This window comes from Coptis chinensis, chromosome 6, assembly GCF_015680905.1.
Source record: "Coptis chinensis isolate HL-2020 chromosome 6, ASM1568090v1, whole genome shotgun sequence".
Classification (NCBI taxonomy): Eukaryota; Viridiplantae; Streptophyta; class Magnoliopsida; order Ranunculales; family Ranunculaceae; genus Coptis; species Coptis chinensis.
The window spans coordinates 92448051-92467536 of record NC_141461.1 but is presented as its reverse complement, the minus strand read 5'-3'; the positions used below and the strand labels follow the sequence as shown (position 1 = coordinate 92467536).

The 19486-nt window shown below is 34.8% G+C and overlaps 2 protein-coding genes and 1 pseudogene across 3 annotated transcripts; 2 read left to right on the top strand and 1 right to left on the bottom strand.

The window, feature by feature from the left end:
• The first annotated feature begins 559 nt into the window (after nucleotides 1-559).
• On the top strand, nucleotides 560-5822 carry LOC147495470 (Plastid-lipid associated protein PAP / fibrillin family protein). The gene is made up of 7 exons (XM_086564134.1): nucleotides 560-894; nucleotides 988-1248; nucleotides 2902-2997; nucleotides 3818-3898; nucleotides 4841-4927; nucleotides 5240-5295; nucleotides 5378-5822. The coding sequence occupies exons 1-7, from the start codon at nucleotides 682-684 to the stop codon at nucleotides 5490-5492; spliced, it is 909 nt and encodes a 302-aa protein (XP_086420260.1). The 5' UTR covers nucleotides 560-681; the 3' UTR covers nucleotides 5493-5822.
• Nucleotides 5823-7970: 2148 nt separating this feature from the next.
• LOC147495469 (protein RESPONSE TO LOW SULFUR 2-like) lies at nucleotides 7971-8558 on the bottom strand. The gene has a single exon (XM_086564132.1). The coding sequence runs from the start codon at nucleotides 8471-8473 to the stop codon at nucleotides 8096-8098; it is 378 nt and encodes a 125-aa protein (XP_086420258.1). The 5' UTR covers nucleotides 8474-8558; the 3' UTR covers nucleotides 7971-8095.
• An 8634-nt stretch (nucleotides 8559-17192) lies between these two features.
• LOC147495468 (actin-7-like) lies at nucleotides 17193-19399 on the top strand (annotated as a pseudogene). The gene is made up of 5 exons (XR_015197510.1): nucleotides 17193-17296; nucleotides 17678-17759; nucleotides 17845-18238; nucleotides 18324-18938; nucleotides 19128-19399. The product of XR_015197510.1 is annotated as an actin-7-like (transcript).
• Nucleotides 19400-19486: the final 87 nt, after the last annotated feature.

The following is a 19486-nucleotide window of genomic DNA, read 5'->3' as shown; positions in this document are numbered from 1 at the left end:
GTACTCTTTTTTCGATAATGCTCATTTATTATATATCTTATTTCCTATTTTTACGAAAATAATTAATGAAGAAAGAGTCAAAAGAATATGAGGAGATATTTCCGTTGCTTATTGTGATTTGTGGAATTTCCGGTTTTTGGGCTTTTGGTTGGTTTTTACTTGTGATTTGCCAAATAGGCTTTTTCTACTAATACTATTTTTTTGGGCCCTGTTGAAGGCACTTTTATTTGTCGTGCCAAATTTTTATATGCTTCGCTCAAGCCGGGCCTGAGTAAGCCCAGTTTCATTAGAAACTTCCAAGGCCGGCATTAACTCAACGTGGCTATAGAGAAGCCACAGAGTTTTTGCCTATCTATGAATTGTACAGTACAAAGATCCTTTTGGGAGTTTGGATTGCATTTATTTACTTGTGTCTGTAGCTAAATGGAGGTTTTACAAGTACCATTTCTAGTTTGGATACAAATTCTACAGTTATATATATATATAGTCTTTACTCTTCAGAGTTTAAGCAACTGACAACTTGTACCTGTCCCTTTTGGAAAATTGCCATTTATTAGTTAGAGTTAGTTATATCTGGTAACAAACTGAATGTAGATACTAGATACCCCTAGTTGTACAGTGTTCAATCCACATGACCACATGACAAGTATGTGATGTTGTTTAAGTCTTAGAAATAGAAGAATGGGCTCCTTGTCATCATCGCCTTGTGCCTATTTGTCCCTTCACAGTACCACCACCACCAGCACCAGCACCACACTTGTCCACAACCATCACCACTTCCTTCAAAAGAATAAGCAGCAGATTGCACCAGCCCATTTCAGTAAAGTCTCATTTCACAAGAATAAACCGTTTCTATGTCTCTCAGCTGTTGCAACGCCCAAAGATACCTCTACTGTAACTCTTTTTATATTTTGCAACTCGTTTTTTTTTATTATCACTTAATGATTAGTTAGTAACGGTTTTGTTTATTTGTTGGCTTGTTGTCAGGCCGGAAAGGAGTCTGAGTTGTTATTATTAGAGAGCAAGAAACACGACTTACTGAAAGAAATCCAAGACACCAAACGTGGCCTTGTCACTACTCTTGACCAACGCTCTTCCATTGAACAAGCTTTGGTCTGTGTCGAGAAGTACGATGCAGGTACATCCATTGATTTGAATAAACTGGATGGCACTTGGCGTTTGCAATACACTTCAGCTCCGGATGTGCTTGTGCTCTTTGAATCTGCCGCGCGTTTTCCCTTCTTTCAGGTTACTTATTATTACTTTGCTTTACTCTCTACTCCCTAATTGTCTTTACCAATATATGCTGTGAGCTTAGTTTATTGAATATAAGTAAACATTACTCGCCATTGATCAATACCTATTGATAAGCACGTACTATAAAATATAGATATGATTATGGCCTTGTGCCGACCGTTTTGCTGGACGTGTTGGTATATTATTACTTTACATTTGTTGATTTTGAATTGTGGTTCGGGAAAGGGTAATTTATGTGCTTTGGCTTAATTTACTGATTAACTATACATTATCCACATCAAACATCAAAGCCTATCTGAAATCATAATTTCTTTAGCTAGGTGTGGTTTCTGTTGTATGATTTTGGATTAGTGTTGATTTAGAATTCTGTTGAAGAAATGATAAAGAAAGAATATATTATGTAATCCCCTACTAATCATTCTTAGTGTTTCTAATCTGACTTACCCCTGCATTTGGAGAAGCTTTTCTGTGATTCGAAACCAGGACCTCTAGGTTACAGTGGTGTCTGTGCTTTGGGGGGCTTCCATTTAAGCCTAGGTATTAGATTAATCTCGTAGGGCATGTTTGATTTCTTGAAAGTTTTTCCCTGGCAAACTTTCTTCTTATTACGTAATTTTGGATCACTCTTGTTTTGTGGAAGGTTTTTACTCCAAAATTTGTTCTAATCGTGTGGGAAAGTTCTTATGAGTAGGGTTAGTACAAGTTCTTATGAGTAGGGTTAGAGCATTGAACGGGGAAAGTTCCCACTAAATTCAATCTAAACAATAGAATTTCAGTCCAAGAATTCCTTGGCCCAGGCAGTCCTATCGTGTGAGGTCAGTTCAGGTGATAGTCAACAACTCAGGCAGGAAATGCTGAGAAGTGACTGAAGTTGCAAGAGCACTTTTCCCCTTATACACAATTTCCCTAAAATGAGTGGAAGCCTTGATCTAATTTTAGTTGATAGATGAAGATACGTGGTAAGTTGGGATGAATTTGGATGGTTGCACGATGGTCTTGATACGCATTGAGGTCCTTATGAAAGCTTCAAATGTTGCTCTTAATATGGAGAATGTGGATAGAGATATTGTTCAAAGTACAAAATTTAACAACTTTCACTTTCCATTCAAAGTGAGACTCATGAGAGCCCTTGGGCACCTTGCTGAACTATCGCTGAGGACGATCTAGGCCTGGATGGTAGTAAACTTTGGGAGAAGAGATTAGTTGCTAATCAACTTTCATAGCTAAAAGGCTAGCAGGTCTTCAAACACAAAAGCATCTTACTCATTGTCTCTTGGATCCCAATAAAGCCTATCGTTGATAACCTGTCGGACGAAATATGTACATATTTTGTGTAATTTCTAGTAGACTGGAATCTATTATACGCCTAAGTTTGCTTTCATGTGCTATATGTGCTTCCGTATTATAGCTAATTATACCTGATTGTAAGAACTTATAAATATTTCAAATAAGTGAGGAGCTTGATTGTTAAGTTATGGCAACTTGGAATGTCTATTTTCTTCAACTAATTATTTCACGAATCAGAGCTCTTGATATGGGAAGCTATATAATTATCTTTTTCACTCTTTCCTTTTCTGGTTTATTATTGTTATTATTATTATTATTGGTATTATTTTATAGTAATAATTACTATTATCTGAGCAGGTTGGACAAATCTTCCAGAAATTTGAATGTCGGGATCAATCTGATGGAGGCATTGTCCGTAATGTTGTCCGTTGGAGCATTCCTACTTTGTTAGAGGTATTTTCTTGCATTCCCTTGCCCAACTGTGAACAGTGGGAGATAACTACGGACAATATTCTTGATTCCTAGCATACTGTATATGTCTTTGATCTACTTGTGCTTTCTCCCTCCTCCAAACATCACCCATTTTCAGACAGTATATCCATTTTCATTATTATTGGGCAAGAATGAACTGGGTAACTATAAGGAACAAATTGTGTTTCCTTTTCCTTTATGTGACACTTCTAAAGATACTGTGATATTTCTTATGATATGATATCTGCCATAGTGTGTCATTAAAGGTTCCACTTAAGTTCACTGTAGTTAAAGAATTATTGCCTGTCTGCCATGTATTTGTAGCGTCCAAACGTCATTTTGAAACTTTAGATAGTTGAGTATCTTCATTGGCATTAAGATCTCGGAGCCAGTGGTATATGTTTTTTAGCTTCCATTTGATCTTTTGGACCTGGTTGGCATAAAAGTTCAGTGTCTGCATAACGACAGATACAGATGCAAAATATTGTTCAAAATTGTGGCTAGTTTTGTGGTTACAAAATAGTGATCATAATTCCTAGTTTTTAGCCAACCGTAATCGAAGAGGCAAAATTAAAAACACTGTCCTATGAGAATTCTTTTAGATTAAACAAAGTAGACTTCGTTTATCTTTGCTTCTACTTTTTTTTTTATCAGAAAGCAGGGTTTTTGAGAGGTCTCTTACCCCTATTTTATTAATAATAATAAATGAACTTAGTTTCCAATTTTCCATTACATTCTCTCACATACTCTATCCCTTCTGCATCCTCATATTTTGCTTCTACTCTTCTTGCTCTGTTTACAGGAAGAGGAAGGTGCAACATTGTTTGTTTCCGCAAATTTCTCGGTCATTTCCAAGCGTAACATATACCTTCAGTTTGAAGAGGTTGATTCCTACATATATGTCCACATTTTATTAATATCTATAATGGAACTAGTAATAAAAAATTCATTCTACTGCAGGGGTTGGATACCTCTAAACCTTGAACTTATTTGTTCCATCTTTGTCAATTGAGGGCGCAAGTGCCTAACTATTTTGCACTCTTTTCTTTGCTGGCATTTATTTGGAAGAAGACTTAAATGAAATGATTCCCTCTAGCTGTCCATTTACTTACAAAAGAATCTGTGTGAACTTTGACATGTGTGTATATAGAGTACAATGTGAAGTGGCTTCAAAAATGATAATCGTATTAGACGTTACGTTAACTGAACTTTGCAGAGCCTTAAGATTTTCATGGATTTATGTGGTTAGAAGACTGAAGACATGCTTATTATACTTACACTCAAATGGTAAAACTTGTACAATCTCTAGATTACAGTGAACACTCTACTGAGTACTTTGATTGATTGTTCGTAATATTAGCTACAACCATGCTTGATACATGGTACAGAAAGTAAAGAACTGTGTTGCAAGAGAGCATAAAATGGAGAAAAGAGAACTTAAATTCAAGGTTGCATCTTGTTTAAAAAGTGACCGAAGAAAACATTTCTTAGGATGATGCTTACTTTACTCTGGTTGGTACTAGTTGAAATAGAAAAGTGTACTTATGACAAATTGTTAATAGTTATTTAAAGATGAAATTGTTGAAAATGAGTTTCTTCTCTAAATATAAGTTGTAACCGGAGACACCCTAAAAGAAAGTGTGGCTACTTCATTAGTGGAAACTAATTCTTCCTACTACTTTGTTCTCACTAAAGTGCTACTGTCGTTTGACTTGTTAAGTAAACTTTCTCCTAGATAAGGTTTTTAGCTTTCAAATCATATATGGCAGTACTCTTGATAATTTGATTGTCAGTTTGTCTGAAGAATATCCGTGTGATGATATAGATATCTGTTCAAGATATAAAAATCAATGAAGACCTGCAAGCCCTAATTGCTCCTGCACTATTGCCCCGGAGTTTTTTAAGTCTACAGGTAAACTACATCTCATATTCTTTATGTTCTTTTGGTGATCAGTAATGGTTCACATTTTAGATATGTTCTGTTACTGGCTTTGTATCTTAAGCTACCTTATAAGCCTTTTGGTGGTGCAATGAAGCTATTGTACAATTGCTGATCTTGTTGGTTTTTGCTGGTGGCACTACATGAGAATCAATTTAGTAGTCAATGCTGATAAAAGTAGTGTTGCTTAGGTTTATAGGGGAATACAAAACGTATATCTGATCTATATATAACCTGTTTTGAAGCAAATCCCCATGTTGAATTGCATGAATGCTTATGCTGCAGATTTTGCAGTTCTTACAGACTTTTAAAGCTCGGGTTCCAGTCACAAGCCCAGGGAGGTATGCTCCACTATTTCTGGAGTTATACACTTGCACACTTTTTTCAAATTTGAATTAAGTAATAAATTTAGTGAAAGTACAGGCAGTCAGCCGGCGGACTATACTACTTATCCTATCTAGATGGAAATATGCTTTTGGGGCGTGCTGTCGGCGGTGGAGGAGTCTTTGTGTTCACCAGAGCCCAACCCCTACAGTAATGGAAGAAGACATGGTATGGAAGTGTGTAAATTGTTATCCTGACGTCAAGTGAGATTATAATGTTCCACTGAGAGAGGGCTGTCACCTTCTTAAAGATGGTGATCCACATTGCTTTGAAAATGGAGTATGTCTTTACTGGAGCTTCTTTTTGTGACGGGAAACGTTTGTGGCCCATTCTGTATGCAATGGAAGGTTTCTGATACTTGAAATAATTGAAACCAAGTTATCAGTGAACTGTTCTTGACATCATAATAAGTAGAGCCGTGGAAGGGTCATCTTGGATACATGTAAAGAAATATAATTTTATAGCTCAAAAGTCATTATCATTCTTTTGGTGGAGCCAATAGCCATGAAAAACTGTGGTTTAAAGTCCAACCTCTCTGACTTAGGTTGCGTATTTTGTGCCACATATCAAAGTTCAAATTCTTGATCTATCTAATAAAAAAATTTCCAATCCGATGGTTGTCGTTATTTTTTAAGTTTTTGTTTGGAGAGTTTGTGTAATTTTGTTAAATGTAATCAATACTATGGGATCTATCCAAAATTCTACCAAAAAGTCAACAATTCGCGGTAAATTAAATTGTTGAAAATTTTCATAAATTGTTAACGCCTCCAATTGATTTGGGCTTATAGATAATGGGTAGACAGTATTTATAAATTGAGTTGTTTTCTTTCGATGACTGTCGAATATTTTACCGTGCCAATGAGTTGTCGGGATAATGTCGCAAGTGCACGCCGAGGTCTCAAAAACGTAAATTTAGTATGGAATAAAATGTCAAGCCCTCAAATCTCAGTAGACATTGGTGAATTTCGATGACTGTCAGATCACAATCTTTACGAAGCAAATTTGATGCATGCAAAATCTGGACAGAAAGTGCCGACACAACATATATTGGCCTGGGTACCATCTATGTGTATTTTGCGAGCATGCTATCCGATGCTTGAGCCAACTAAACCAAGTACTGCACTCATGCAAAAGAATGCAGCCAAAATATAGCTAGACAGTTGGATTAACGCACTCGTGATGAATAAGTTTCTAGTACTTCTATCAAAACTTTCCAGCTACTAACCGAATATAAAGATTGACAGAAATTTGCCTTCATCCATAGACATTAAACCTCAATGCTAATATGGTGGGAATATAACTCTGAGTCAAATGGCTTGTTAGACTTTGATTAAGTCAGAGTACGTTGTCTGCAGCTGAAGATTTCTGAAATGTAGAAAATAATTTCAACCTTTCCAGATATATGATGTAATGTAAATTGAATAAATCAAATGGTACAATCGGACTCGGTAGATAATTGCATCCAGCAGCCACTGATGCTGTAACCCGTTCATCGGCTAACAGATGAGGAAATGCATTCTCTGATACCATTTTGATTATTTGCGTTATTAGTACTTCGTATTATCCGGCAGTAAAGATTGGGCACTAACTTGGTCAATTTGTTTGATACTTTGATCGACTTCCCAATAATATGGATATTTTGTTGTGGTGCCTACCTTTGGCAATTGTCATTTCTTATCTAAGAGCATCATCAACGTACTGTTTAAAAATTGTATCTAATGTGACAGGTAGTAATTTTTTTTAGCAATTTCATCCCAATTTGTTAAATTCACAATCAAAATACTCATAATTATAAAACAAGTTTTTCCATTAAACCGTTTTTTTTTTTTTTTTTTTTTTTTTAAATTGAATTTTAGCCATGCTAAGTTTTTTTTTTAAATGTTTTCTTTGGGAAGGGACAATTTTTTTGTTTTTTTAATAATAAAAAACTCAAATTTCAGTAGCGCCGTTTTAAAAAAAAATTAAAATATCAAACGGAATAACTTGTCCGGTGCCAAAAACAAAAACTTTCAAACGGAAAACTATACCGGTTGTCCGTGCAAAAAACAAAAACTTTCAAACGAAAAACTATACCGGTCCGAAATAGAAAACGATACAAAAAAAACGCGTTGATACATAATGAAATCTTAACAATTTTTTCTGACACAAAATGCTGATATGACCCAATTTTTTTTTTTTTTTAGGCAAACGCGTTGATGATGCTCTAACATTAATCGAAAGGTTGGAAAATTGACCACCACTATTTGACCTCGTAGGCTCTCCCTGTCTGTCTTTTTTTTGTCCAGTTTTCACATATCTAATATCTTGATGATGCTCTAACATTAATCTAAAAGTTTGGAAAATTGACCACCACTATTTGACCTCGTAGGCTCTCCCTGGCTGTCTATTTCTTGTCCAGTTTTCACATATCTAATATCTTTCATTTGAAGTAATCACATGCACCATAGAGTCGATTCATAATCATGTCAATTCCACAATTTCCATCTACCTAATGCCATGTGACATTTGCTATACATAGACCACCAACGTGGATCTTTTGCCGGGCCGGATTATCTATGAGGTTTCAGATATACTGTCAATGGTCAGTTCTTTGGGAAAACCAAAATAATAACTTCTGTTCTAAATTCCAAAATAATCAAGAAAACACAAATTCCTCATTTCCAAATATACATAAAACTACATACATACTATGATCTAAAAAAAAAAAAAAAAAAAAATAGTGCATGGGACAAAGATGGACTACATGTACATTTTCCATTACAATTGAGAAGTTTTGACAATATTTGCGGATTGAAGAAGCTTCTGAGCTTGGGATAGCCTCTGCATCAAGGACTTAATCTCGGCATGGTATAATCTAGCCTGGTCGACAGCTTCGGCCTCAAGTTCCCCAAGCTGAGAACAAAGATTTTCCTCTGCATCTTCCACGACTCTCAACCTGTGTGTGGTTCTCTCAAGCTCTTCCCTCATTTTCCGCTCTCTCTCCAAACTGTTATGCAATTCTTTCTCCAACTCTTCATTTCTCTTTCTTAAACTCAATGCTGCCTCATCTTTTTCTTCTTCTCCTCTACCCTTCATCATTGGTTGTTGTTTTTTGGGTGAAGAAGTAACGAAGGAAGCTGCTATACTTGGAGCCATGGTTTGTTTTTGCAAGAAAACTATATTTGAGACTTGGGATGGATTCTTAAGATTTTATGGTTGAATGGTTTTACAGTTCGTTGGGCTATGGTAGTTATATAGGCCAAAATTAGAGTGTCCAAGTTCAATGTATCTGATAGCAGGCTCAGCGCTTACGCATGGAATCGTTTGATCAGTTCCTAATGTTCGAGAGGGTCTGTGTGGGACATCTAGACAGGTTTCTTGGAATTATTAATTGGTGGCTGTCGTTTGGGTGTCCCATTTCTTCCCTCAAAATTAAATAAAAAATTCCAATTCAATCGGTTCTAATTTGTATGTGTATTACTATTAATCTAGGATCAATGTGAAGGTAGACTCTAACTATTATGCAAAACACGCTTACTTAACAATTTAATATTAGATAGTAGTAGGAGTATACGTAGGTTGCGTCTGCTTCGCAACTTATTTCGAGCTTAAAAGTCAATACATAGCACTGTAAGATATATAGTTGTTTGACTTATTTTATAAGTCATTATCGAAAAATATAAAATATTTTTGAGTTAAGTACTGTTGTACTGGTTTAGAATAGTTATGAAAAGCAACAGATCTAGCAAATATGAAAGAGTGAACATGCGAAAATGAGATCAGCAATTCCCATGAAAATTGGATTGAAATAATTTTTATGTGCAGTCATAGTCATATTGTTGATACCATACTAAAAAGTCGGTAAAACCTCTAAATGATGATACCAGAGGTTTGTGGTCGAACCCCACCAATATTAAAGAGTTAAACAGACTTGCCAATAAAAAAAAAATAGTCATATTGATAAACCAAATCTATATGATATATTTTTCCTCTGTAAAGAAAACTGCTCGCCCCGTAGCAATTTTTTAGTTTCTTAAAGTATTCTCATTTGCTATTTTCTATTTACAGCTTTTTATGGCTGGGTCTAAAATTGAAATTTTGGTATTTAAAAAATATAATATTATTAAAATATAATTTTTTCAAGTCAACAATTTCTGTTGGGCTTTATGGAATATATGGATAGTACACATACAAAGCGTGTACACGTATACTAGTATATATAAAGAAAACCAATGTTCATAAAGTAAAGTCATCGCAGAAAATCAAAACACAAGTATAATATCGCTCATACCTAGGGACACAATGGCCACACGAGTATGTTCATCCAATTGTTAGAATCGACCGCACTGGTTCATATGTTCAGTTGAAAAACTATTCTACAATGGAGACACGGACAAGTTCATATATAAGTCTAAAGAAGAGCAAAATATTGTCGAAAATGGACACCATTTCCATCAAAAAAAGTTGTTAATAGAAAATGTCTTTTTGCACGAGTTCAGATCAGTCCCAAAGTTACAGACTTAATTTTGAAGTAGTCATTTCTTTTCTTAGGGATCATCACATCACATGACTGTAACTCATGAAATTAAAGCTCAATCCAAAGTTCTGGTGAGCATGCTCGAAATGATGCCCCCATACGTATTAATGGGTTGACAAATTGAAGTCTGCGGCAAAAGTAGAAGAAAATGGTATGGATCATGTCCAAACGGGTAAACCGAATTTTTGGGTTTTGAACGGGTATCGGGTATCCAAACCCAGACTGGTTTTCAGCGGGTTGGGTTCAGAATCGGGTATTTTGTTGAAAAATGTGACCAAACTCTATCCTAACCCTATATTTTGGGTACCCATCGGGCTCGGATTCGGGTTCGGGTTTCGGATAGAATAAAGTCCGGTATAAATGAAGAAATAATACAATAAAAAACTTTATTTGAAATATATATCTACATTTTATTCCTTTTTCGGCTATCCACCAATCCTTCAAACAAAATAAAACTTCTAATGAACTTAAAAGTAATTATCACTTATAATTTCGGACATATTTATTTGATATGATTTAAAAATAGATGGACTTGGAATGAACTATATATAGAACACATGATCACGCAATTATCTTGGAAAAATTGGAAATTCCAACATAATTTTTTTTCATAATCTAATATATTAAATAATTCATCATTGTAAACATGAATGAGATCATAATCCAAATATTTATTTAACTCATTCTTTTATATGAGATTAGTAGTATGCAATTGAAATCGGATTTGGGGTTCGATTTCGGTCCGGGTTCGATTTCAGGTTTTTTAGCCCTTTTAACGGGTTTAGGGATAAATTATCGGGTCGGGCTGGGTTTAGAAAGTGTGACCAAACCCTACTCTATGTATTTCGGGTTGGATTCGGGTTTGGGTTTTGTCGAGTTCGGACAGAGTTCGGTGGGGGTATTTTGTTCGGGTTTTGGGCGGGTTTCGAGCAAGATGGACATCCCTATATGGATGTAAATCAGAAATATATTTGGATATGTCTAGCCATGTAAAAATTAGTGCTCATTTGTGTGTTTTTTTTAACTTTTTATTTAACGGTCTAAAATTTTTGTAAGCATGTTCTAATATTAAACTTATTTGAATGAGCTAAATTTTTGTGGGCATGTTCTTCATGGTGGGGAGATCATATTTACAAAAAATAAATCCTTAATTCAACTTTTAAGTTCATAATTTATTTACAATTGAATTTATTTACAATGTGGCTATAATGTGCGCATAAGAATGTGACTATATCCCTCCCCTATTATATATACCTTAAACTACTTTAAAGATCGTGGGTATGAACTATAGTCCCGCATAGTGGTTTATTATTTGTTTATATGTAACCCTTCGACCTTTTTTTATATACGGTTTTGTCTTTACTCTTTTAATTAAATTATACAAACCCAAATCAAAAAAGTTAAAATAAATTTGAATTAATATTAAAGACAATTATATCATTTAGATTTAACAAAAAAAAACTTGTGTGGCGAAGCATTTGCATCATGCTAGTATATATATATATTCCACACCAAACTAACAGAGCGGCAAACATCTGTGTCATCATGCAATTGAGTTAGGTGTTCCTAATGAGTAATAACGTGATTTGCTTGATAAAGAAGAATTATTTATGGTCGTGTTATTGAAAATGGAAAACAAAAATACAAAATACAATACAAATGTTTCTAACTTTCTATATATATATATATATTTTTTTTTTCAATAAAAAACTTTCTATAATTCTATAGACATTCAAATGACAAGTGTCTTGACAATCATTTTCTCCGGCATCTGTGGACAATCAAATATGTCAAAAAAAAAACCACAATCACATCAGGCTTTGTTGGAACCCCGTCAATCTTTAGAATATTCGAATCTAAACTTCTAGATACCCACTCACTTATTGAAACTTTCAAGAAAAAGTGAGAAACACTAGTTCAAAAATAGATTATTCAAGTTTCGGAAACGGATTGCTGTAACATACAAATTCTCATATTACATGAAGATCCACAATAATTATTTCAAACATGAAAAATGTTGCAAACACACATAGTTAAGGGCTCCAGCTATCCTGAGGATATCTTTATAGGAATGAGGGTCCGTGGACCGTTGGATGTGATCCAATGGTCTGAAAATCAAGAACAAAAAGGATGAGAGAGAAATGAGAAGATTTTGTATTTCTAGACCATTGGATCACACATCCAACGGTCACGGACCTCATCCCTATAAGGACATCTTCGGGGTAGACAACCTCCATAGTTAGGTTACAAATTTCTACATATCAGCTTGCACATAGAATAAACTCAAGCAAAAGTAGTTGTTGTCCTATATATTTTGCCCTTTAGCTTTTAAGAATGGGACATGAAAAGATTTGTGGATTGAAGGTGCTTTTGTGAGTGATAGAGTTGGTGCATTGATAAGTGCAAATTTGATGTTTTGTGCAATGAATGCAAGACTCGAGACCTACATTAAACCTACACTTAATACAATTTACTTTACTCACGAACCATTTGACGTAAAGATTGAGTGAGGATTTTGTCCCAAACCTAAAGACTTGAGCATATGTGTAAACTACTGAATTCACTCTAGAGAAATCTATGTGAGACAAGGATTTTGTGGTGGTGAATTTTACACTACTTACTAAAGACTACTTCAAATTAATCCACTCGTGTAAGGATTACACTCCACTATTTTGAAATCCAATTCATTGCATCTTTAATCTTTCTTAGGATTTATAGACAGACCCTAAGAAAGGATCGAGTTTGATCCCTAACATCATAATCTCATCTCCGAGATAGCTAGGGTTGTTCAAAAAAATTGGAAAACTGAAAACCAAACCAAGTTGAATCGGGTGAAATTAACGGTTTTAACTTTCTTAATTCAGTTTTCGGTTATCAAAAGGTAAAACCGACTGGTTAGGTTCGGTTTTCAGTTTGGGGGTTTTATTAACTGATATATATGAACCGAACCGGGTGCTAGATATATATAGAAATTTAAGAGTTTTTTTATTTTTTATTTTTTCTTGGCTAAATGGTTCATGTTATTGAGTACTTGAATACTTGCTTTTTGTGATTGTCGTTATAACTTGTTAACATGCACCTAAATTGATCGACATCAATACTATTCAATATACTTATTAAAATTCACTTGGCTGGTGATCAATAGGCCCATATTTATAGGCTTCAATTTGAAGCTCGATAGAAGCCATAAATGGCAAGGCCCGAACTGACAATCGAACCGAAACTGAGTATATATCGGTTCAATTTCATCTCGGTTTTTGTTTAAGTTCGGTTCGGTTTCGGTTTAGACTTTTAGAAAATCGAGTATATCGATTCGGTCTACAATTTCTATATGAACCGGTAAAAAGCGGATTAAAAACAACCCGACCTCCTGCTAGCATGAGAAGTTTAAGTGATAAATTATCACTAAGTTATCCCTTAAACTTCTAACCATAAACTACATCAACGGCCATTTTGTGGCACGATGCAATTTCAGGTCTGTTTATCCTAAGCAAATGATTGATTAGAAATCAAGAAATGGAGTACATTTGTTCCTCACATGAGCATCATTAACCCTCTATAAATGAGGGTTTAGCTCATGATCCTAGGAATCAAGAACCAAAGAAAATAAAAATAATAAAAAGAAAAACTAGAAGAACTTATTTTTATTACAACTATGGAGTCTCCTCCACTACAACATTTACAAACTTACAAAACTGATAAAACTAAAAATGGACAACTATAACTAGAATGCTAACCATTCCAACATAAAATGAGAGCACCACCCCCTCCTTTTTATAGTTGAGATAGGGTGAGCTATTACGCACACTGAAATTGCATTAGGATGTTGCAAAAAACTTCTTTTTCGTGTGATGCTTTATTAAGCATATGGACCTATAACCTATTTAAAAACAATCATGTAGCAATCCCGTTCGCAGGAAATTAGAAACATATACCTAATACTTATTAGTAGCTCCAAATCATTTTTGAACAAGGAAGTCCGCGAATCATTGTTGTTGTTGTTGTTGTTTTTTTTTTTTTTTTTTTTTTTTTTTTTTCATTTTTTTTGCGCGTATCGATTTGTCGATATAGTCATATGAATGGATGGATGTTTGATACAGTCCCATGGCGAATATTTAAACGAATCTTTGTAGTACAAGTTGTGAGTTGACTTTTGATTTTTCATTAGGCTTGGAAAACTTAAAGTTGGAAAAATATGTAGGTAACTATATCATGACAATATCATAATGCTTACTTTTGTAAAAAAAAATGACTCTTAGGTTGTCATTTCTGCATACTATTGTTGAATGGCTAAAAATATGATATTTAAGAAATGACTTACTTCACTGGGAGTTTTTCCATGTGAATTGAAAGGTAATCAAAAGGCCATAAGCCAAAAAAAAAAACATAATACTGTGAAAGATAAGATATTGTTCTCCACCGAGTCTTTGAAGACTCATCTAATCGGGGAGCATACTAAGAACTATAGTGTGCTATAAGCTTTTAAGGCCATAAAATGCTTAGAGATCGAAGAGGAGCATGTAGCAGAATATTGTCTCATAGGTAAGCAAGCTATGCTTTCTTTATAGTATTCATATGGTTTTTTTTCTAAATAATGTTGTACAAGTAATTTCATAGAGTCAATATATAAGCAAATTTTGTGACATTGATATATTTAAGAGAGAGAGAGAGAGATCTACATTATATTTTCTCAGGCTTACTAATATACACAAGTGGTAATTAATTTACCCATCTAATCAAAGTAGATCGAGGACTTACTATTTTGGTTTTTTATAACATTTGGTTTGCATAGTTTTATCTAATCAATGTTATTTAGATGGTGCAAAATTAAATGGATCCAAATAAACTACCTGCAATATAAAAGAATTTTTGGGTTGTTCTTGATGAACTAAGGTAAGCATATTGAAAACATTAAAAACATGAATGGTAATTTTTTTTTTATTAAACTAAAAACCTTGGGCGCTTCAAGATATTTATGGAACAATTTTCTTTGTTTGTGTTGATCTACTTCACCCTTTCTTTTATTAGAAAATGATACAAAAATTGATTTACTCATCCGATTCCTAAATAAACTTGTTGCAATTTTTAAAGGAGAATATTGAGACAGTGCGTCTAATTAATTAGTGCTCCAGGCCAATCAGGCCTAAATGCAAATTTTATTGGGAGTCCTCAATCCTATGATACAATCTCATAATCCTCATTTAACTTTAACAACTTTGCTTATGTCTACTACTATTGATCCTCTTGGTTGTCGTTTATAGGTACTACAACATATGTAGTACCAAAATTTAATACTATTAGTACGTGTTGGTAGTAGTAGCTATTTTAGAGTGCCAAAATATGTGTACTTGATATTACGATCAATAATTATTGGTTGAGTTGTTGTCGCTTCAGAAAGTTTGCAAAAATTGTATACTTAGTTTATTTATATGAGTGAATATTTTGTTGACAGGTTGATGTTTAATTTGCAGGAGTTAACTGTTGATTATAGAAAGCATGTTACAGAGCTAAGAGATGCTCTCTTTGAAATATTGTGAGAGGCTATAGGGTTGAAACAAGATTTGAAAAACTGGAATGCATGGGCTCAATCCTGTGTCCGGGCATCTAACTACATACTACCCAGCATGCCCACAACAAGAACTGACTTTTGGTGCAACAAAAGTATAAAGATCCATCATTTCTTAATCTCTTTTTCAAAGACAACATCAAGCTTCCAAGTTCTTAATCAAGATCACTATTTTGATGTCAAACTATTCCAAGATTTATTGTTTGTAATTATCATTGGTGATTTTCTCTAGCTATGTTTCAATTCATCCTAAAGGCGTGGCTTTGTTTTCCTATTAATTTAAACATACTACATGTATGGCTCGATCTGATTTTATGGGTTCAAGATTGTTTAAGGAGTGAGTATTTTTTTGCACTTGAATTGGTAAATTGAGAATTTAGGACTATGTAAGGTGTTAGACTATGTTTGTAGTTTTTTTGTTGGCACTTTAAGTTGGTAGATTGATAATTTAGGATGATGTAAGGTGTTAGAATTATGCAAGAGATTTGAAGCTTCTGTCATGCAAATGCCTATTGGAAGAGCTAAAATGAATTAAAAGCCGAGAAAGACAACAAGGAGATGAAATTATCAAAATGTACTCAATATTTAAAGCAGACACCTAGTTGATATTTGTACATTTTCTTCTCTATTAGTTGGTAACTCAATTATTTTAATTAGCGGTAACTATTTTAATGTGGGTCGACGGGGAGAATCTTTAATCTTGATTTGTTCCTTTTGGATTAACTAAAAATGTTTTGACAGCCATTCCAAATTATATCGGTTTTAAAGCCCAATATATTTCGATAATAGGCTTAAACAAATCAAAATATATGGGCCGAGCTTTCATTTTAAAATGTTTGGGTACATAATCAGTTCTTCAACATTGTAGGCCCTGCCATGGGTCGGGATTAAAAGCTAGATTTAAGCAACGAGACCATCATTAGTGATAACTAGCATTATACACGTGCGTAGAACAAAATAAATGTGAAATAATGAAGTTATAAACTTATAATTGGCAAGTAACTTAACGTATGCAATTGGAAAACAAACGGTCTAAAAAAACAACAATAATCAAACTAAATCATAAACATTTGGTGTAATCTCATATTAATCCCCTAAAATAAAAAAATAAACATTTACAATAACTCAAAGAGTAACCGTTTTGTTATCTTTAGAATTAAAACTATAATATTTTATTCGAGTATTCAAGCTAAGTTTGTTGGGGTTTGTGGTCTCAATTCTCATTGTTGCGTGACCAATTCATAAAACATTTATCCATTTCAGCTGCATATATAACTTAAGGCTAAATCTATGGTGTGCTAGATGTAGGGTACGTCCTGACATCTCTGCCACTCATACCAAGTATTTAATGGCAAAAGTACTGATCCAACGGCCCATACGATCTGCGCACCATACGACCTGCGCACTGAAGACATGCTCATAACTTAATCTCTTCAAAAGATGTTTTCAATGGTTCGTTCGAGCTTCTAAATAACTAATTAAATACGCTAAAATTTCAACTCAAATCTCAGTTTGCCACAGCCTATATTCAAATAGAGGTTGAAATTGAATCACTGATTTAGGGTTTTAGGTTTGAATTTGAAGGAGAATGAAGAGAATCCAACTCAATGACACGTGAGACCCATGTGGATAGAGAAGTGAGTGACCCATTTCATTTGTGTGTCGGGGGTCACTTTTTCATGATTCCTCGGTCGCTTTCTAAGAAAAAGCCCATATCCATAATAGCGACATATCTTGGGATCCGAATTTCATTTGCATTTATGTTTCATTTCGAGAGTGCCTCTCTCTTTTTTTTTTTTTTATAACTCGGAAATCGGAACCCACTCTCTCTCTCTCTCTCGCTCTCTCTCATAACAACAGAGAAAAACAAAGCGGGGTAAGCATGGCTCTCATTTCTTGTATTTTAATTTAATCTATTATTACTATTGATTGTTATTGTCTTTTGAAATCGATGCATTTGAATTGTTAGATTATAAATCGGAATAGATCCATCTTGGTTAGATCTATTATTATAATAATAATTCATTCATTCATTTGATTCGATCTTGTTTATTTGTTTGTTTGTTGATTAGGGATCGATTAATGAGATTCATTACTATAATAGATCTACCATGTTTTACTGGTTGTGATTGGATTTGGCATGGCATATCCAAATTATGTTTGTGTTATAGATGGATTGTGTCTCCTTTGTTATAATATATAAATGGCATATCCAATCATAATGTTGGTATGCTTAAATATTGGTTATTATATGTAGGCACAACTGCACAATATAGAATATGGCCGACTCTGAGGACATTCAGCCCCTTGTGTGTGACAATGGCACTGGGATGGTTAAGGTATGTTGTGATTAGAAGCGCTCGAAAGTTAGCCATTGCCATTTAAAGAAAATTTACTTATTGTACTAATTATTATTGTTGGCAGGCTGGATTTGCTGGAGATGATGCTCCAAGGGCTGTGTTCCCAAGTATTGTTGGTCGACCCAGGCATACTGGTGTTATGGTTGGAATGGGGCAGAAAGATGCATATGTGGGAGATGAAGCACAGTCTAAAAGAGGTATACTTACGTTGAAGTACCCAATTGAGCATGGGATTGTGAGCAATTGGGATGATATGGAGAAGATATGGCATCATACCTTCTACAATGAGCTTCGTGTGGCTCCAGAGGAACACCCAGTTCTTCTTACCGAAGCACCTCTTAATCCCAAAGCCAACAGGGAGAAAATGACACAGATCATGTTTGAAACATTCAACGTCCCTGCCATGTATGTTGCAATTCAGGCTGTGCTTTCTCTCTATGCCAGTGGTCGTACAACAGGTTGGTGTTAGTAGGATTTAACACAACCTCATCTGACGTCCTGTCTTGTGGGAACTGTGATAAGTATCTTTCTTTTATTTTTCAGGTATCGTGCTGGATTCTGGTGATGGAGTCAGTCACACAGTCCCCATTTACGAAGGTTATGCTCTGCCCCATGCCATCCTTCGTCTTGACCTTGCAGGACGAGATCTCACTGACTTCGCTGATGAAGATATTAACTGAGAGAGGGTATATGTTCACCACCACTGCTGAACGAAATCGTCCGTGACATGAAAGAGAAGCTTGCCTATGTAGCTCTTGACTCACGAGCAGGAAATTGAAACTTCAAAGAGCAGCTCGTCAATTGAAAAAGAGTTACGAGCTCCCTGATGGTCAAGTAATCACCATTGGAGCTGAGCGTTTCAGGTGCCCTGAGGTGCTCTTCCAACCCTCCCTAATTGGGATGGAAGCTGCTGGAATTCACGAGACCACCTACAACTCAATCATGAAGTGTGATGTTGATATCAGAAAAGATTTGTATGGAAACATTGTTCTTAGTGGTGGATCTACTATGTTCCCTGGCATTGCAGACCGTATGAGCAAGGAGATCACTGCTCTTGCACCAAGCAGCATGAAGATTAAAGTGGTTGCACCTCCTGAGAGAAAGTACAGTGTTTGGATAGGAGGATCTATTTTGGCCTCCCTCAGCACTTTCCAACAGGTAATTAGTTTTTTCTTTGTGTTAAACATGTTTTTTTTTAAACATCACATGCTGTATTAGTGTATATTGTTATCTGGTGCTTTCTGTTTCTATAAATTTCTAAAAAGATTGCACAAATATTATTAATCATATGCCCTGGGTTAATGACGAGGTTTATTCATTGTTTTGGGATGTCTCTGTCTTTTGCAGATGTGGATATCAAAAGGAGAATATGATGAGTCTGGTCCATCAATTGTCCACAGGAAGTGCTTCTAGATTTGCGAGTGTTTCGTTTTTTTTGTTTGCTTATGTTGGTCTCAGATTGTTGGGGCAGAGTATTGGTTGGTCCAGTATGGTTTTATTTTGTTTGAATTCTTTTTATTTTTCCCAGTATAAATATTATAAAATGACTCTAGGTGGCTTGTGTACTTATATGTAGGTTTGATTTTAAATCATTGAGTTATTGCAAATTTCATTGTTAACTGGGATTCTAGCTTGATGGAAGTATCCTCATATAATACTTTTCATGATTTCATCTTTTGGCAGTTGAAATATCCTATATATAACAG

Bases quoted from the DNA above. Each gene is read 5' to 3' on its own strand.
- LOC147495470 (XM_086564134.1), top strand. From the start codon at position 682: ATGGGCTCCTTGTCATCATCGCCTTGTGCCTATTTGTCCCTTCACAGT. The intron at 3,899-4,840 runs GTTGATTCCTAC...GTGATGATATAG, and splicing joins TATACCTTCAGTTTGAAGAG to ATATCTGTTCAAGATATAAA. The intron at 4,928-5,239 runs GTAAACTACATC...CTTATGCTGCAG, and splicing joins GGAGTTTTTTAAGTCTACAG to ATTTTGCAGTTCTTACAGAC.
- LOC147495469 (XM_086564132.1), bottom strand. From the start codon at position 8,473: ATGGCTCCAAGTATAGCAGCTTCCTTCGTTACTTCTTCACCCAAAAAA.